The sequence below is a fragment of the Somniosus microcephalus genome, chromosome 2 (assembly GCF_052327205.1).
Source record: "Somniosus microcephalus isolate GS21.2 chromosome 2, FLI_Smic_1.0, whole genome shotgun sequence".
Lineage (NCBI taxonomy): Eukaryota > Metazoa > Chordata > Chondrichthyes > Squaliformes > Somniosidae > Somniosus > Somniosus microcephalus.
In genome coordinates, this window is record NC_140988.1 from 285,712,271 (window position 1) to 285,728,735 (window position 16,465).

A 16,465-nucleotide genomic window follows, 5' to 3' on the forward strand; every position below is an offset into this window, starting at 1 on the left:
GTGAGGTGGAGTGTATATGTTATGATACACAAGATACCGCAATTTTGTGGGACAGGCTTGATGGGCCAGATGGTCTTTACCTGAATGTCATTGTTCGTATGTTCATAGAGAATGCATTATACAGGAAACTTTCTGGTATCCGGCACTGACGGGACCGAGCTGGTGCCGGTCGATCAACACTGCCGGAGAAACGAGCGCTATAGTTAAAACATACGGAGCTCAGAGCTCCGTCCAAAGCAACAAACCCTGTTGCTTGCTTCAAAACAGTCGGTGCAGCTTGCAAGCGTCTCTGTAGCTAAGCAACAGCTTCAGCTACATACTTGCACAGCCACAAATGGAGAAAAAAAGCAACCAAAAGTAAAAAAAAGTTATCTGAACCAACTCCTGAATTTTGCCGGTGGATAGAGCGTTCCGGATATTTAACCTCCGTTTAAACGAAAGTTTCCTGTATTTGAATTTTTTTGTGGTTTATAAAAGAGCCAATTGATATTTTAAATGTCAAAGTGGTCATTTTTAAGCACAGAGATAAATCTGGACCTATCTTCTTGCAAGTAAGCAATTATCTTTCAAAAGCATTTGTTTAAAAGTTCACTTTCAGTACAACAGATATATGTTAGAATTCCTAATTCCTATGCAAACTGGGACCCTGTTTTTCACTCAATGATCAATAATTTAGCTTTAAAATTATACTATTAAGCAATCATTACCATCAATCTGGCTCCAAACTAATATGCACATTTTACATGATCAGTTATTAACACCGACACTAATTTTAACACTATTCTAAAAGTGAAAGTACAATGCAGTTTTTTTAAAACTTCTGAGTAATGAAGTATCAAATGCTAATTTATCAATTCTTTCCTTTAGATAATAAATACCTGTTACATTTTTGTTGCTGGCTGCAGGTTCTTGGGCAAGTTTGGAGCTCTCAGAATCAATAAGAGATCTGGCAAGAAACATCAATAATTTCTTCACTTCATTCATGTATGGAGTCCACTTTGAAAATAAACCAAAGCTCCTTAAATCTGGTTTTGAAAGTCGCAGTTTGAAGAAGAAATCAGAAAGCCATTGTATGGTCTCCAGCACCTGTTTGGTGAAACAAAATTCAAACTACTTTCTGTTCATAATGTGTATTTTTCTTACAGATTCCATCTTAAAATATTTAGATGTAAAAAAAAAAATCACCAAAACCTGTGCTTGAAATATGCCAAATATTTGAAAAGAAAATCTGATTCCCCTCTCTAATGGGAGAGTTAATGTGCTAAAGGGATTTGAATTTTGACAAGCTGAATCCCCTTTTCTCATCCCTGACTTTTCATGTATTTCCTCAAGTTGGTTTCAGACCCATATTGCATTCTTCAGCGTAGAAAACAGGATGATTCAGCACGTGGACAACTCAATACATGTTGCCAATGTTACTTCTTGGGAGTGGACTTAAAACTGCGTAGAAAGGGATCCTATTTCCCCCTAGCTCTGCTGGCTGATGTGCTCAAGACTAACAAACTCACTTCATAGAAGCTAAAATGTGAATGCAGTTGAGAACAAAAGGCAGCTCAGCCTGGGATGCTGCAACTGTGCCAAATGTTCAGCCCTCTAGGGTTGAAACTACCAGATCACCCATGACTTTTGTTTGAGTTGCACATTGTTTGATGAAGAAACACTTTGGTAGGAGCATGGGGTTTCTATTTGCCCAGTCATCTACAGTAAACAGTCAAATTCACAGTTCATTGCACTCACGAGTGGTACTGACAAAACTCACTTGTGTAGTGACACTTACTAGATATTTGCCGTTCTCAATCAGCGTGCTGATGAGCATCCTTTATAAAGTGACTCAACATATTACAAAGACATAATTAGTGATGAAGGGTGATTTACCAGTATAACAAACTACTGAGCTTTACTGATCTAATTATGCAAACGCCCGAGAAGAAAGTCAGTTACGCATTTTTTTAAAAATCGTTCCGGGGATGTAGGCATCGCTGGCAATGCCAGCATTTACTGCCCATCCCCAATTGTCCTCGAGAAAGTGGTGGTGAACTGCGTTCTTGAACCGCTGCAGTCCGTGTGGTGAAAGTACTCCCACAGTTAGGGAGGGAGTTCCAGGATTTTGACCCAGCGACTACGAAGGAACGACGATATATTTCCAAGTCAGGTTGGTGTGTGACTTGGAGGGGAACTTGGAGGTGATGGCGTTCGCTTGCACCAGCTGCACTTGTCCTTCTAGGTTGTAGAGGTCGTGGGCTTGGGAGGTGCTGTCGAAGAAGTCTTGGCGAGTTGCTGCAGTGCATCTTGTAGATGGTACACACTGCAGCCACGGTGCGCCGGTGGTGGAGGGAGTGAATGTTTAAGGTGGTGGATGGGGTGCCAATCAAGCGGGCTGCTTTGTCCTGGATGGTGTCAAGCTTCTTGAGCATTGTTGGAGCTGCACTCATCCAGGTGAGCAGAGAGTATTTCATCATACTCCTGAATTGTGCCTTGTAGATGGTGGAAAAGCTTTGGGGAGTCAGGAGGTGAGAAACTAGCCAGACAATACCCAACCTGCTCTTGTAGTCACACTATTTATGTGGCTGGTTCAGTTAAGTTGCTGGTTAATGGTGACCCCCACGATGTTGATGTTGGGGGATATGGCGATAGTAAGGACGTTGAATGTCAAGGGGCGGTGGTTAGATGCTCTCTTGCTGGAGATGGTCATTGCCTGGCACTTAAGTTGCAAGTAACATTCACACCACATCAGCCCAAGCCTGAATGTCGTCCAGGTTTTGTTGCACGCGGGCATGGACTGCTTCATTATCTGAGGAGCTGCGAATGGAACGGAACACTGCAATCAGCGAACATCCCCACTTCTGACCTTATGATAGAGGGAAGGTCACTGATGAAGCAGCTGAAGATGGTTGGGCCTGGGACACTGCCCTGAGGAACTCCTGCAGCGATGTCCTGGGGTTGAGATGATTTACCTCCAACAACTACAACCATCTTCCTTTGCGTTAGGCATGACTCCAGCCAGTGGGGAGTCTTTTCCCTGATTCCCACTGACTTCAATTTTACTAGGGCTCCTTGATGCCACACTCGGTCAAATGCTGCCTTAATGTCAAGGGCAGTCACTCTCGCCTCACCTGTGGAATTCAGCTCTTTTGCCCAAGTTTGGAGCAAGGCTGTAATGAGGTCTGGAGCAGAGTGGTCCTGGCAGAACCCAAACTCCGCATCGGTAAGCAGGTTATTGGTGAGTAAGTGCCGCTTGATAGCACTATCGACAACACCTTTCATCACTTTGCTGATGATTGGGAGTAGACTGATAGGGCGGTAATTGGCTGGATTGGATTTGTCCTTTTTTTTGCGGACAGGACATACCTGGGCAGTTTTCCACATTGTTGGGTAGATGCCAGTGTTGTAGCTGTACTGGAACAGCTTGGCTAGAGGTGCGGCTAGTTCTGAAGCACAAGTCTTCAGCACGACAGCCGGAATATTGTTGGGGCCCATAGCCTTTGCTGTATCCAGTGCGCTCATCTGTTTCTTGATATTACGTGGAGAGAATCGAATTGGCTGAAAACTGGCATCGGTGATGGTGGGGACCTCAGGAGGAGGCCGAGTTTGAACATCCACTCGGTACTCCTGGCTGAAGATGGTTGCAAACGCTTCAGCTTTGTCTTTTGCTTCCGTTGTTTAGCATGCATGTAGTCCTGTGTTGCAGCTTCCCCAGGTTGGCACCTCATTTTTAGGTATGCCTGGTGTTGCTCCTGGCATGCTCTTCTACATTCCTCATTGAACCAGGGTTGGTCGCCTGGCTTGATGTTAATGGTAAAGTGAGGGATATGCTGGGCCATGAGGTTACACATTGTGCTGGAATACAATTCTGCTGCTGCTGATGGCCCGCATGGATGCCCAGTTTTGAGTGGCTAGATCTTTTCCGAATCTAACCCATTTGTACGGTGGTAGTGCCACACAACACGATGGAGGGTGCCCTCAGTGCGAAGACAGGACTTCGTCTCCACAAGGACTGTGCGGTGGTCACTGCTACCAATACTGTCATGGACAGATGCATCTGCGACAGGTAGATTGGTGAGGACTAGGTCAGGTAAGTGTTCCCCCCCCACCCCCGTGTTGGTTCTCTCACCACCTGCTGCAGGCCCAGTCTGGCAGCTGTGTCCTTCAGGACTCGGCTAGCATAGAGTTATACAGCACGGACAGAGGCCCTTCGGCCCATCGTGTCCGCGCCGGCCATCAAGCCGTGTCTAATCTAATCCCATATTCCAGCATTTGGTCCGTAGCCTTGTATGCTATGGCATTTCAAGTGCTCATCCAAATGCTTCTTAAATGTTGTGAGGGTTCCTGCCTCCACAACTCTTTCAGGCAGTGAGTTCCAGACTCCAACCACCCTCTGGGTGAAAAAGTTCTTTCTCAAATCCCCTCTAAACCTCCCGCCCTTTACCTTGAATCTATGCCCCCTAGTTATTGACCCTTTCTACTAAGGGAAAAAGCTCCTTAGTATCCATCCTATCTATGCCCCTCATAATTTTGTACACCTCAATCATGTCCCCCCTCAGCCTCCTCTGCTCCAAGGAAAACAAACCCAATCTGCCCAGTCTCTCTTCATAGCTGAAGCGCTCCAGCCCTGGTAACATCCTGGTGAATCTCCTCTGCACCCTCTCCAAAGCTATCACATCCTTCCTGTAGTGTGGCGACCAGAACTGCACACACTATTCCAGCTGTGGCCTAACCAGTGTTTTATACAGCTCCATCATAACCTCCTTGCTCTTATATTCTATGCCTCGGCTAATGAAGGCAAGTATCCCATATGCCTTTTTTACCACCTTATCCACCTGTTCCGCCGCCTTCAGGGATCTGTGTACTTGCACACCCAGATCCCTCTGACCCTCCGTCTTGCCTAGGGTCTTACCATTCATTGTGTATTCCCTTGCCTTGTTAGTCCCCCCAAAGTGCATCACCTCGCACTTTTCCAGGTTAAATTCCATTTGCCACTGTTCCGCCCATCTGACCAACCCATCTATATCGTCCTGCAGACTGAGACTACCCTCCTCGCTATTTACCACCCTACCAATTTTTGTATCATCCGCAAACTTACTGATCATACCTTTTACATTCATATCCAAGTCATTAATGTAGACCACAAACAGCAAGGGACCCAGCACCGATCCCTGTGGTACCCCACTGGTGCTACCGAGCCACTCTTGGGTGATGGATATTGAAGTCCCCTACCCAGAGTACATTCTGTGCCCTTGCTACCCTCAGTGCTTGTTCCAAGTGGTGTTCAACATGGAGGAGTACTGATTCATCAGCTGAGGGAAGGCGGTAGGTGGCAATCAGCAGGAGGTTTCCTTGCCCGTGCTTGATCTGATGCCATGAGACTTCATGGGCTCTGGAGTCAATATTGAGGACTCCTTCCCAACTGTATACCACTGTACCGCCATCTCTGGTGGGTCTGTCCTGCTGGTGGGACAGGACATACCCAGGGATGGTGATGGAGGAGTCTGGGACATTGGCAGAAAGGTATGATTCTGTGAGTATGACTATGTCAGTCTGTTGCTTGACTAGTCTGTGGGACAGCTCTTCCAATTTTGGCACAAGTCCTCAGATTTGCCAAACAGCACCAAGTTTTATTATTTTGGTAAACCATTCCTCAGAAATTGTCCATCTTGTTTATTCAAAAGTACTCTTATTCTAAAGTAAAACTTATTTTTGCAGTACAGTCCCCAGCGCTTATAGTGGGCACGTTTGTGCAAATGCAATGTGCCTGCTATACACGGTGGTCAGTGTAACAAATGAATTTTTTTTAAAGTATGGAGCTCCGTCTTTCCACTTCTCTCCTGCTCTCAGCCACGGTAAAATAAAGCAATTAAATATGGTGGTGCTGTTCTCAGAAATGCACAAAACATTTATATTAAATTCCTCTGTATGCTTTTTTAAACACAGGTTTTAACCTGGTTGGACAATATGCCCCAAAGAATCAGATGGCCCAAATCTCACTAATTAGGAGTCACAGTCACTTTGAGCTTCTTTTGTTTTCTGTTTCTTAATATATTTTTGGAAAATATTCCTGGCTACAGACAAGCTAAGCGAGGTGGATGCATTTTGCCTTATTCAGGTATGGAGAGCTGCCTTTTCATAGGCATTTCCAATGCAGCATTAGCAAAAGTATTAGTTAACTTTCCTGCAAATATTGAGTGAAATAGAGGAAGTAAATTATTTTGTTTCAGATGCAAATGTATTGAAACTAATGGAAATTGCTTGTGTAAACTTGTCATGCTATAATTACACCCTTTCGCCTGTGGAGGTACAAATTCGTAATAGCATATATAAAACTGAGAATGTACAACTTTTAATATATGAGTACTGAAGTCTGCGTGCCCCGGGCAATTATCTCCCACTCTCTAACTCTACTCCACCTGAAGAATACACTTGGTCTTGACTCCCCTTATACATGCATACATGGAAACCTGAAAAAGCAAAGGAGATAAACCACAAAGTGATTACCTCGCTCCAAAACTTAAAGTTAGGAGAAAAATCACGAAGCACTATTTTACACAAAAGGGTAATGAAGTCCAGAATTCCCTCCCCTAAAAGGCTGTGGACGCTCGCTTAACTGTTAACGGAGTTCGATAGATTTTTGTTAGGTGTGGGTAACAAGGGGTATGTAGAAAAGGCAGGTAAATGGAGTTGAGGTGCAGATCAGCCATGGTTCAAGGGGCTAACCCTTTGTTCACAAAGACAAGATTTCTGGGGGGGGGGGGGGGGAGATATGCTGGGCCATGAGGTTACACATTGTGGTGGAATACAATTCTGCTGCTGCTGATGGCCCACATGCTGATGGAACAATGCGTTGCCTTTAAAGAGGGGATGGTTCGGGTACAGCTGAGGTACATTCCCACGAGGAGGAAAGGTAGAGCAACCAAAGTTGGAGCTCCCTGGATGACGAAAGAGATAGAGAGTACGATGAAGCAGAAAATGGGGGCATATGGCAGATGTCAGATTGAGAATGAGTGAGAACCAGGCTGAGTATATAAAGTTCAGAGGGGAAGAGAAAAAGGAACTAAGAGGGGCAAAGAGAATATATGAGAATAGACTGGCAGCTAACATAAAAGGGAATCCAAAAGTCTTCTATAGGCACATAAATAGTAAATGAAGGGGTGGGGCTGATTAGGGACCAAAAGGAAGACCTAAGCATGGAGGCAGAGGGCATGGCTGAGGTACTAAATGAATACTTTGCGACTGTCTTTATCAAGGAAGATGCTGCCAAAGTCATAGCGAAAGGAGGTAGTAGAGATACTGGATTCGATAAAAATTGAGAAAGAGGAGGTACTAGAAAGGCTGGCTGTACTTAAAGTAGATAAGTCACTAGGACCGTATGGGATGTATCCTAGGATGCCGAGGGAAGTAAAGGTGAAAATTGCGGAGGTACTGGCCATAATCTCCTAATCCTTCTTAGATACGGGGGTGGTGCCAGAGGACTGGAGAATTGCAAATGCTCACCCTCGTTTAAAAAAGGGTGCAAGGATAAACCCAGTAACTTACAGGCCAGTCAGTTTAACCTCGGTAGCGGGGAAGCTTTTAGAAACAAAAATCAGGGACAAAATTAAGTCACTTGGACAAGTGTGGATTAATTAAGGAAAGCCAGCACGGATTTGTTAAAGGCAAATCATGTTTAACTAACTTGATTGAGTTTTTTGAGGAAGTAACAGAGAAGGTTGAGTTGATGTGGTGTACATGGACTTCCAAAAGGCATTTGATAAAGTGCCACATAATAGGTGTCATAAATCTCATCATTGAGAAACTACCTATGAAATAACACTGGACGGCCAGCTGGTGGCGCTGTCCAAGGAGTATAAATACTCGGGCGTTGGCCCCAGCTTGCCAGGGACATTTTGTAAAGACAAGGAGCTAGTGGATACAACTAGACCTCCATGTTCTGAAACAAGTTGATTAAAGCCTTGCTTTATGCTCAAACCAAGTGCGTAGTGAGTTATATTACGTCAATAGGCTTGTCAGCAATGTTGAAGCCCATGGACTTCAAGAGGACATAGACAGGCTGGTGGAATGGGCAGACACGTGGCAGATGAAATTTAATGCAGAAAAGTGCAAAGTGATATATTTTGGTAGGAAGAATGAGGAGAGGCAATATAAACTAAAGGGTACAGCAGCCAGTGGTTAGGATCTGGAATGCACTGCCTGAAAGGGTGGTGGAGGCAGATTCAATCATGCCTTTCAAAAGGGAATTGGATAAGTACCTGAAGGAAAACATTTTGCAGGGCTATGGGGAAAGGGCAGGGGAGTGGGACTAGCTGAAGTGCTCTTGTAGAGAGCTGGCATGGGATCGATGGGCTGAATGGCCTCCTTCTGTGCTGTAACCATTCTATGATTCTATTTAAGATCTGACATTTTTTTAAGGGGAGGGCAGCTTTTTCAGGTCTCCCCAAGCCATGTGCCACTCAGTTATAATCCTAGGATACTGCCGATGCTACTCTCGAATTGGCCACTAGGTGGTGCTTGAGAACTGCACAGTGATTTACCTTCTCCGCCTTCTCCTTCACGCGAGGAAGTACCTAGCTTCCATCCTGAGATCTGGAATTTGCCAAGGAAACTGTAGGTTTGATCATCATCCTACCTCTCCATTGTCTAACTGCTGAGCCACTAAACCACATTTTGTTTTGGTTTATTAGTGACTTATTTAAAGACTTTGCTCACCAAATCCTCTACTTTGTCCTGTTAAACGCACAGGCAAAGAAAGGTATGTAAAACACCATCCTAATTTTGTTCCAGTACTATTTTAAATTCCAACTCAACAATATCTTATAGAATAGGATAAATATTACAGCAACAGTGATGAATGAAGGATGGGATGGGGCATGGGGAGAGAAAAAGACCAAGAAAGAAACAAGTATATAGTAGAGACAGGGTAGAAGAGGAGATAATAGAGAAAACAAACAGAAAGACAAGGAATTCAAGGGATTAAAGACATAGAATAAATGTGGGGGAAGAAAGATGAGATTAAAATGAGAGAGAATGCAAGAAAGAAAAATAGGGAGAGAATAATAAGGATACTTGAATGAAAATCATTGCAAGAAACTTCAGAAACAATCCCAGAAGTCTGTTTGGATACACTTGATGTGGGTTATTTCCACCATTTTTCTCGGGTTGGAATACAGTTGGTAGACTTTGCATTACCTGCTCAAATGACAGGCTTATATTTTGTGAACGTTGGGTTTCTGCACATCTCACAATTTTGGGCTCATGTTCATCTTGAGAGGTACAATTTAAGGTTTTCAAAGCAACCTTCCAGCAGTCAGGGTTCAACTTCTGTTCTGAAGAGCCTTAACCAGAAAGAAAAAGAAAAGTGTACAACATTTTTTTCTGCAAAAGCTCTTCCAGGTCAGCACTACTATCTTGTATTAATTATCTTTCTTACATCTATTAACGAAACACATGATAAACTATACCATCACTGATGCAAAAAAACTTAGGTAACTGCCAACTTTCATTTGCATTCAGATTTCACGAATAGCAAAAGTTTAGCTGGTTATCAGCTGAGGAAAGCAAGAAATTAGTCCAAAAAGGAGTGTTGGGGAAGGTAATTTCTTTCAGCAGCTTCCAGCAGAGGGCAGCAAAGATAAATAATTTTTTTTGCAGGCAGGCATGTGGGGGAGGAGAGGAAGGGATTACAGGAATATTACTTTTGAAACTAACAAGTTTAGATGAATTAATGCCCATTTAAGACTGACATAGGACTGAAGCAAAAGAATATTATGGTTAACTATCAAAACATAAAAATACTTCCAAGCAAAAACTGGGAGGCAGCACCTCCCAAACCCACGACCTCTACCACTTAGAAGGACAAGGGTGGCAGGCGCATGGGAACAACATCACCTGCAAGTTCCCCTCCAAGTTACACACCATCCTGACTTGGAAGTATATCGTCGTTCCTTCATCGTCGCTAGGTCAAAATCCTGAAACTCCCTCCCTAACAGCACTTGGGGAGTACCTTCACAAGGACCGCAGCGGTTCAAGAAGGTAGCTCACCACCACCTTCTCAAGGGTAATTAGGGATGGGAAATAAATGCTGGCGATGCCCACATCCCAGGAACAAATAAAAAAAAAATCAACATTATCTGTGCAATATTCCACACTTTTCTGTATCATACGGTTTGAATAACAGCTCGACATACTGAGCAAAATATTAATTACGCCCCGAGAGTGTTTATCAGGGCAGCAAAATCCTGACGAGATTCAAACAGATCAATTAGACAAATGTATTTTAGGTTTCACAAGTAAACTGGATAAGCAAATCTAAATCATTCAGATTTACCACTTAAAAATGCTATCTTCCAACTTGGTGAAAATTCCTGCTAATAAGCAACTTACTCTGCATCAGAAGTCTGAGGAAGTCACTGTAGTGATCAGGGAACTGATATTGTAGAACATACATCCAATGTTTGCAAAAAACATTAAAAGCCATTTGAATTTCTTCCTCTGGTTGAAGGCCACACGAAGTAAGGGCTAAATGAATCATCTCCAATAGCCGAGTCCGTTCAGACATAACTGGCTTGGTGGAATTCAACCACAACATAAGGTCAAACTGCAATATAAGAACAAAAGTCAACTTTTATCGTGAACAACCTGGTAGAGTCCTAATTCTTGATTGATATATATATATATCCTCATGTAGTTGCATATGAGCATAGTCATCGTTAATAGTTTCTGGTGAAACCACATGTTGGGCATGAAAATAGCATTATATTGCACATAGCTGGCATTGCCAACTTCCATGTCACGCACATCGTGACTTTGATATAAACCTTCATTGTTGCTGGGTCAAAATCCAAGAATTCCCTTCCTGACACCATCGTGGGAGCATCATCACCACAAGGACTGCAGATGCTCAAAGAGAAGGACTCAAGGAAAGTTTGGATTTGGTGAGGAAAACGAAAGAGAAGAACAGTTACTTTCCTTCTGTCCAAGTAACAATCTGATGGTGGCAAAAAACACTTTTCTATCAAAGAAAGCCAAAAAAAGTGGAGCTAGCTGTCACCTGATGGTTAAACAAGAAACATGATTGTTTTCATTATTGTAAATAGAAGATGTTAATCAAGTGTGTTGTTGTGCAGATCCTTTTTGGCTGATATTGGCTCAGACCACAGAGAATGAGAGCTGCTGGAAAAGCAGTGTAGGGGTCGCAAAATCCCCTCGGCCCCCGAAGATTATTAATCCACATCGTGGACGAAGACTTGTGGGATTTAAATTGTCTCTGGGTTGGACAATGTTTTAAAACATACCCAGAACCGCAGGAAAAGGCTGCGTTAAAAGCTCGTGGGCTGGGCAGCGCTTGGACACTGGATTCAAAGAACTTTATGAAAATCGCACACTTTAAGATTGTACATTTTATTAAAGGATGTACTCTTGAGTTTTGAACGGTTTAAATTGCCCAGGGATAAAAATGGCCGTCAGAAAGCATGGCCAAGGACAAAGGACTTGGAAGCAGCTCGTGTATGTCTGTGAAAAAGGGGAGGATCAAAGATGGCAGTCAAATCTGTCAATCAAAGGGAAGTTCCCTCCCTGCAGAGACAATCGATTTGTTTACAGAAACTGCTACAAGGACGTTTGCACAAGGGATTAAACCACTTGACTGCGGTTTCAGTGACCACAAGATAATGGGTTTCTGTTTACATAGTAATACAACTCCATTCAAAACCCATCAGGATGAATGGAGATGGTTCGATGGCCCATCACAGACAATCAAGAACACATTCAAATCACTGCAGCTTTATTGGAAAGCCCATTCACATTTAAGTAAAACACTTAAACTGAGAAAAGGAACAGTTTAAAATTGAATGGGTTTGAATCACCCATTACTGGACAATGGGGACAGTTGGATCCCTTTTGTTTTAGCCCAGAAACTTCCGGATCTGGGCGGGAACATTTTGGCCCCAAAATTGGGGTATAAGAGATAGCTTCTCGGAGGCATCTCTCTCTCTCTGGCTTGCCTCCGTGTGCCCTCTACAGCGTGGAGTCTGTCTGAAGAAGTAAAACACCAGCAGTTTACTTTTAAAACACTGGGGTGTTTCTTTACTTCAGGGCAGTGAAGATCTCGTGGGACACGGAGCTGGCATTGCAGTGGTGAGCATATATTTTTCTGGCCTTCCACAAGGCGACTTAGGATAGGCTTAGGGGTGGGAGTAAAGTGGGGATTTTGTTAGAATTGTATTTTAGTCGATTTCCCTCGTTGTGTCTGTTTTTCCTCCCCTATTTAAGCAATTTTACCGTGATTACTTTGATCGCGTGGTGTAGTTTCAATAAAATTTGACTTTCTTGCATCCAGACCATTTGTCCGTTTTTAATATATCATTAATTATAAGTTCCTCCAGTCAGAACTGAAGGGGTGGGTTTAGCGATTCGAAACCGCTGATTGGAATCGGTCACAGTGCAGTGGAAAAGGCTGCCTGACCAGGTAAATTACCGTAAACCAAGTAAAGGATGCCCCCCTACAGCAGTTAAAACAAAAATCTGGGATCTGGACAAATTGAAAAGAATCCAACATCAGAAACAAGTACAAAGATGTTGTAGAGAGAAACATCATGCCTGCCCAATATAAAATGAGAATGCAACAGATGAACAGAGAAATAAATCTAAAAGCTAAGAGAGATAAGAACAACTGGATAAATGACCAGTGCAAAGAACAGAAGATTACACCAAATGAAACGAAACACAGGGGCTGTATTGTAAGATAAGAGAATTCAGTGAATCTTACAAACTTAAAATGGCTACAGTTAAAGACCAAAATGGTCAGATAATTGAGGAATGCAGGCGAGGAGCAAGCGTTGGAAAGAATATTTTGAAGAGCTATACAATGTGCGGAGCATGGTGGATGAATAGGTTCTGGAAAAACATTGATGCTGGATTTCTTGGAAGATGCATAAATACTGGCACAAGTAAGGAGTGTGATGGAATACTCTCCACTTGTCTGGATGAGTGCAGCTCCAACAACACTGGAGAAGTTCGACACCACCCAGCACAAAGCAGCCCACTCGATCGGCAGCCCATCCACCACCATAAACATTCACTCCCTCCACCACCGGTGCACCATGGCTGCAGTGTGCACCATCTACAAGATGCACTGCAGCAACTCACCAAGTCTTCTTCAACAGCATCTCCCAAACCCACAGTCTCTACCACCTAGAAGGACAAGGGCAGCAGATGCAGGTGAGCACCACCACCTCCAAGTTCCCCACACAATGACTTGGAAATATATTGCCGTTCCTTCATCGTCGCTGGGTCAAAATCCTGAAACTCCCTACCCAACAACACTGTGGAAGTACCTCTACCACATGGACTGCAGCGATTCAAGAAGGCAGCTCACCACCAACTTCTCAAGGGCAATAAATGCTGGCTTTGCCAGCGGCGCCCACATCCCATGAATAATTTTTAAGAATGAATAGAAGAGAGAGTACAAAAGCAAGGAAGTTGTGCTAAATTTTATAAAACACTGTTTACGCCTCAGCTGGAGTACTGTGTTCAATTTTGGGCACCACACTTTAGGAAGAATGCAAGACCTTAGAGAGGGTGCAGTAGAGATTTACTAGAATGGCATGAAGATGAGGGACTATAGTTAAGTGGAGAGACTGGATAAACTGGGGTTGTTCTCCTTAGAACAGAGAAGGTTAAGAGAAGATTTGATAGAGGTTTTCAAAATCATGAACGATTTAAATAGAGTAAATAGGGAGAAATTGTTTTCAGTGGCTAAAGAGTTGGTAACCAGAGGACACAGATTTAAGGTGATTAGTAGAAGAGCCAGAGGCAACATGAGGAAATATTTTTTTTACACAGCAAGTTGTTGAGATCTGGAATCATTGCCTGAAAGGGTGACAGAAGCAGATCCAATAATAATTTTCAGAAGGGAATTGGATCAATACTTGAAGGGAAATAAATTACAGGGCTATGGGGAAAGACCAGATGAGTGGGACTAATTGGATAGCTCTACCAAAGAGCTGGCACAGGCACAATGGGCCAAATAACCACCTTCTGTTCTGTATCATTCTATGATCTTGAACAAGAGAAAGCCCAGCCATCGCCCCTTGATTTTTAATGGCACCACCACTGCCAAATCTACCACCACCAAAACCACCTTGTGGGTATCACCATTGATTAGAAGCTGAACAAAATGGCAATATTAACATGGTGGCTACAAGACCAGAGCAAAGACAATGCTGATTGGCTCACCACCTGACTCCTCAAAGCCTCTGCACCATCTATAAGGCTCAAGTCAAGAGCGTGATGGAATACTCACTACTCGCCTGGATAGGTGCAGCCACAACAGCTCTCAAGGGACTCAACACCACCCAGGACGGAACAGTTTTGCTTGATTACTGCCCCTGCCATGTGGTTCAATATCTATCCCCTCCACCATTGTATTGTGGCTGCAGTCTATACAATTGACTAGATGCATTGCAGCAACTCATTAAGGTTATTTCGATAGCATCTCCCTTCCCTGCGACTTCTACTACTGAGAAGGACAAGAGCAGCAATGTTGCGGGAACACCATCACCTCCAAGTTCTGCTACAAGTCAGCCAACATTCTTACTTGGACATATATCGCTGTTCCTTCATTGTCGCTAGGTAAATATCCTGGAATTCCCTACCTAACACCATTGTGGGAGGACCATCACTACAAGGACCACTGCATTTCAAATAGCTGAACCACGACCTTCTCAAGGCAATTATGGATGGGCAATAAATGCAATCCTGCCAGTGCCACCTACATCCCGAGAACAAAACGTTATGACAAATCAAAAAAGAAAAGTCATTGAAAGTTGCAACATACCACTGACTGAATCCAAACTTGTATCAAAGTTGAGGAATTCAGTGAAAGGGCAAATACAAAATGGTTGGATAATTAACAGGGACAACTAGAATGAAACTAGCCCAATTTCTAGTTTTTTTAAAAAGAACAATTTTACCTTTGTTAATAACATGAAGATGACATCACCACTATCCGTGTGGAGGACCTTGACAACTTCTTCATAAAGACTGACAAATTCATCTGGAGATATATTTGGAGTGAAGTATGGTGACAAAAGGTTGCACAGTCTTCTATTCTGAAGAACTTTTTTCAATACAGCTTTGCTTTCTGTTTTAGCACAACTAAGAAAAACCTAAACAAATCACAGATAAAAAAACTCAATGACCAAATTAACCTTTAGTTGTTTAAAAATCTGAATTTCTATTTGTACCAAGTGAAGATTTAATGATCAAATTATGGAGTAAATATAACTCAAAATATTAAAAAGCTGTTCTATGATTTAATTAAAATATTGGAAATCCTAACATGTTTTATGTTCAACATTAAGCTTCAACTAGTCTTGAATTTACTAATTCAAAACTCTAAAGAACCCATGACTCCATTAGGATGATTATTAGTGATGTTATTAGCTTGTACCAAATTTCCCCCTCTGCTATTTGCACATAGGCACCAACTCATTAAAAATAAATGGGCTAATACCTCCGTTAAAATAGTGAAAAAGTAATTTGGTACAAGTGTATTAAGCATTAGTATGATAACATTGACAACAGATGTTTTTACCCTCAAACTATTGCAAAAATTACTCATTTTAACATACTTTGTTTTTTATGTGCATTTAGGAAAAATGTCTGGCACTACAAGCGATGCCATTGCAAGCAGAATCTTTCACAGGAATTTTTGTTATAATAGATTGCATCTCCTTTTTCTTCAACACTTGGGTTTTCCATCAGATGGAATGTTAATTGCAAACATAACAGAAATGGAAAAAAAGTATCTTTCCAGTCCACATACAATAGTAAATCAAAACACAGTAGTATAGAAGCCCTAAAAGCTGCATTCCTATAACTAGTCAGTAAATAAATACACCTCACTTGGCAAGGGGATGGGATACGGAGTGGTGCTATTGTAGGGGGTGATGCACAGGCAAATATAGAGGAAAAAACAAGTCAGTCTGGAAGGCAGAGCAAATATGTAACGGCACAAGGGAGTATGGCAAGGCTGGATGGCATTTATTTTAATGCAAGGAGTCTTGCGAGTAAGGCAGATGAATTGAAGGTGTTGATGAACACATGGGAGTATGATATTGTTGCTATCACAGAAACATGGTTGAGGGAGGGGCAAGACTGGCAGCTCAATATTCCGGGGTATAGAATCTTCAGGCGAGACAGAGGGGGTGTAAAAGAGGGGGTGTCGCAATATTAATCAAGGAGTCAATTACTGCTGTAAGGAGGGATGATATCTTAGCAGGTTCCTCTAATGAGGCCATATGGGTAGAACTTAAAAACAAAAAGGGGGCAAGCACTTTGCTGGGAGTGTACTATAGGCCCCCAAACAGTCAGGGGGAGAAAGAGGAACAGATATGTAGGCAAATCTCAGAGAAGTGTAGAGATAATAGTAGGGGATTTCAACTTCCCCAATATTAACTGGGATAGTCAGAGTGTG

The 16,465-nt window shown here is 42.8% G+C and overlaps 1 protein-coding gene across 1 annotated transcript in view; it reads right to left on the reverse strand.

Moving 5' to 3' along the window:
* epg5 (ectopic P-granules autophagy protein 5 homolog (C. elegans)) overlaps positions 1 to 16,465 on the reverse strand; it is a 237,635-nt gene that overhangs the window by 56,405 nt on the left and 164,765 nt on the right. The window contains exons 30-33 of the mRNA XM_085966023.1: positions 14,961 to 15,155; positions 10,372 to 10,585; positions 9,178 to 9,323; positions 879 to 1,086 (exon numbers count right to left, since the gene is read on the reverse strand). Of these exons, the coding sequence (XP_085822149.1) occupies positions 879 to 1,086; positions 9,178 to 9,323; positions 10,372 to 10,585; positions 14,961 to 15,155 (763 nt within the window). The remainder of the gene's footprint in view (positions 1 to 878; positions 1,087 to 9,177; positions 9,324 to 10,371; positions 10,586 to 14,960; positions 15,156 to 16,465) is intronic.